General features: G+C 39.1%; 1 protein-coding gene across 2 annotated transcripts in view; it reads left to right on the forward strand.

The window, feature by feature from the left end:
• The window catches only part of KIAA0907 (KIAA0907 ortholog), a 16,971-nt gene that overhangs the window by 8,458 nt on the left and 5,797 nt on the right, over positions 1 to 2,716 (forward strand). For both annotated transcript variants that reach the window (XM_012658915.1, XM_012658916.1), the window contains exons 8-10: positions 219 to 279; positions 1,309 to 1,366; positions 1,582 to 1,835. In XM_012658915.1, the coding sequence (XP_012514369.1) occupies positions 219 to 279; positions 1,309 to 1,366; positions 1,582 to 1,835 (373 nt within the window). The remainder of the gene's footprint in view (positions 1 to 218; positions 280 to 1,308; positions 1,367 to 1,581; positions 1,836 to 2,716) is intronic.

The following is a 2,716-nucleotide window of genomic DNA, read 5'->3' on the forward strand; positions in this document are numbered from 1 at the left end:
CCAGAGAGAGAAACCAATAAAATATTTGTGGTAATGATACTAGATGTGTCTTAAAAGGCTTATATTTTATGTTCCTATTTTATGATTTTCAGAGGCGTAGGTTTCAACTACAACGAATATATTAAGGTGGATTTATAGAACAGCATGAAAAGTTAAAGGAGAATTCTGTATCTTTTGTTTTTCTCTCCTTTGAATTCCTGGTTCTTATTTCTTTGCAGTCATCCCAAACCAGAAGGCCTGGCTGCTGCCAAGAAACTGTGTGAGAATCTCTTGCAAACAGTGAGTTATATTTGTTTGATATTCAGAGGAGCTACTGCCATTTTGGAGTGTGTCTTAGCTATTCCTTTCACCTGTGTTAGGGTCCTAGTGCTGCCAAAATAAATTATCATAAATAAGGTGGCTTAAAATAACAAAAATTTATTTTATCACAGTTTATGAAGCCAGGAGTCCAAAATCAAAGTGCTGGCAAGGTTGGTTCCTTCTGGAGTCTTTGAGAGGGGAACCATCCCGTGCGCTGGTGCTTGCCTTGGCATTCTTTGGCTTTTGTTAGCATAACTCCAATCCAAAGTAAGGGTATAGCTGCAATAGTTTAAAAACAATTAGCAATGCTTTTGGAATAATTGCTTATTTTGATTACCCATTCTTTTTAGTCTATAAACAAATAACCGAAAGTTAAACTGTAGGATTGTTTATATAGTAGTTAAAGGAAATCAGGTTTTGGGTTGAATATATTCAACCTGGTGTTGTTTGGTATTTTGGGGTGCCTTCTTAAGAAGTTGATGTTTTCTTGGCTTTCGTGCATATAACCTGATTAACCAACCTTGTACCAGATGATTTTCTTGACCATTTCCCATCTTTGTTGGTACTTGAAGTCACCGACTGACTTAGGATGCCTGTAGTGATGAACAGGTGGGAGGAAAGTACTTGACACTTACTGAACTGTGAGCACCTTAAGGACAAGTCACCCAGTAAATATGAATGAATGAATGCTCACTAGCTATACTAACAACTTAACTTTCCTAATTACTTAATTTCTGGGGCTTTCTGAATGATTTTGTATCCTAGAATTGAGTCTAGTTTGGGGGATTAAGGATTATACATGCTCCTATTTCCCAAAACTTGGCTTAATGGTTTATAGGTCTGCCTTATTAAAATGTAGATAAATAAGTCTAAATTTGATTGGAACATCAATGGAAATATTTTAATTCTTAATTGCTTTGGTCCTGGAATTATATAATCAGACCCAGACCCTTATAAATACAGTCAATTGGGACATTCCATATTAATTTGTTTTCCCTTCTCTTTCAGGTTCATGCTGAATACTCTAGATTTGTGAATCAGATTAATACCGCTGTACCATTACCAGGTGTGTACATCTCGAAGTATTTAAAAAGTATTTTGTTAGTGATATTTATTTGTAACTGTGATACTTGAGGCTAGACTAACTGTGCCAGGGCACTATTAATGTTCCCTTCAACTTAGGGTAATTTTGGAAAGATACCCTATATATTAAGTTTAATATTCAGCTAAAATGTCTCATTTTGCTGCAGCTGATTAAACACTTTTTTTCTTCCCCCTCAGGCTATACACAACCCTCTGCTATAAGTAGTGTCCCTCCTCAGCCACCATATTATCCATCCAATGGCTATCAGTCTGGTTACCCTGTTGTTCCCCCTCCTCAGCAGCCAGTTCAACCTCCCTACGGAGTACCAAGCATAGTGCCACCAGCTGTTTCACTGGCACCTGGAGTCTTGCCAGCATTACCTACTGGAGTCCCACCTGTGCCAACACAATACCCGATAACACAAGTGCAGCCTCCAGCTAGCACTGGACAGGTAGGATGCTAGGATATGCAACATGATATCACTGCATTTAGGAAGAACTGGGGGAGGGAGAAGTGATATTCCAGAAATAAATCATGTAGTATGTAATGTTTTTTTCATAGTCTTCTGTGTTCTCACCACCAACCAACCTGAATACTTTAGAATAGTGTGTACTTGTGTGTATGTCATCCTAAACATAGTTAGCTTTACAAGGCTTGCCACCACATAGTTGTTTAAGGTGGGGGTGGTCAGCAGACTTGCTATAAAGGTCCACATGTTAAATATTTTAGGCTTTGGGGCTATAAAGTCTCTACTATTCCACTCTATTGTAGTGCAGAAGCAGCCGTAGATACCTGAAGGAATGAGCATGGCTATACTCCAATAGAACTTTATTTACAAAAACAGGTGGCAGGCCACAATCATAGTCTGCCATACCATGGGCTGTGGTTTGCCTACCTTTGCCTTTGCAGTGTTAACGAAGTCCTTGAGGAGGCTGCCGGTGTCATACCTCCCACTGATTGGAACTGAGTGGTTCTAATTTAGGAGGAAACATTGTATCATAGGCATGTGTTCCTAGACAAAAGAGCTGTATGAACTTTGCAAAGTTAGCGATTAAAAATGCTGGTATGTTTCTTTCATAATTTCTTAATTTATGTAAGAAACTAGAATTTTAGGAAAAGATTAGATATCTAGCTTGTCTGTGTGAATTTATGTACAAGCCTTGGAGGCAAGGGAGAGACTAATGAGAGCATGGTAATGGATTTATGGTGGGCCCTTCATTGTGGGCCTCTCATAGTGTACCCATGCTAGAATAAACTGCAGCCTTGAACCATTGCCCAGCCTCCTCAGCTGTGGGCTGTGAGCACTGAAGGGGGTTGCACATTGTCTAACAA

The sequence above is a fragment of the Propithecus coquereli genome, unplaced genomic scaffold, assembly GCF_000956105.1.
Source record: "Propithecus coquereli isolate 6110/MARCELLA unplaced genomic scaffold, Pcoq_1.0 Scaffold59, whole genome shotgun sequence".
NCBI lineage: Eukaryota > Metazoa > Chordata > Mammalia > Primates > Indriidae > Propithecus > Propithecus coquereli.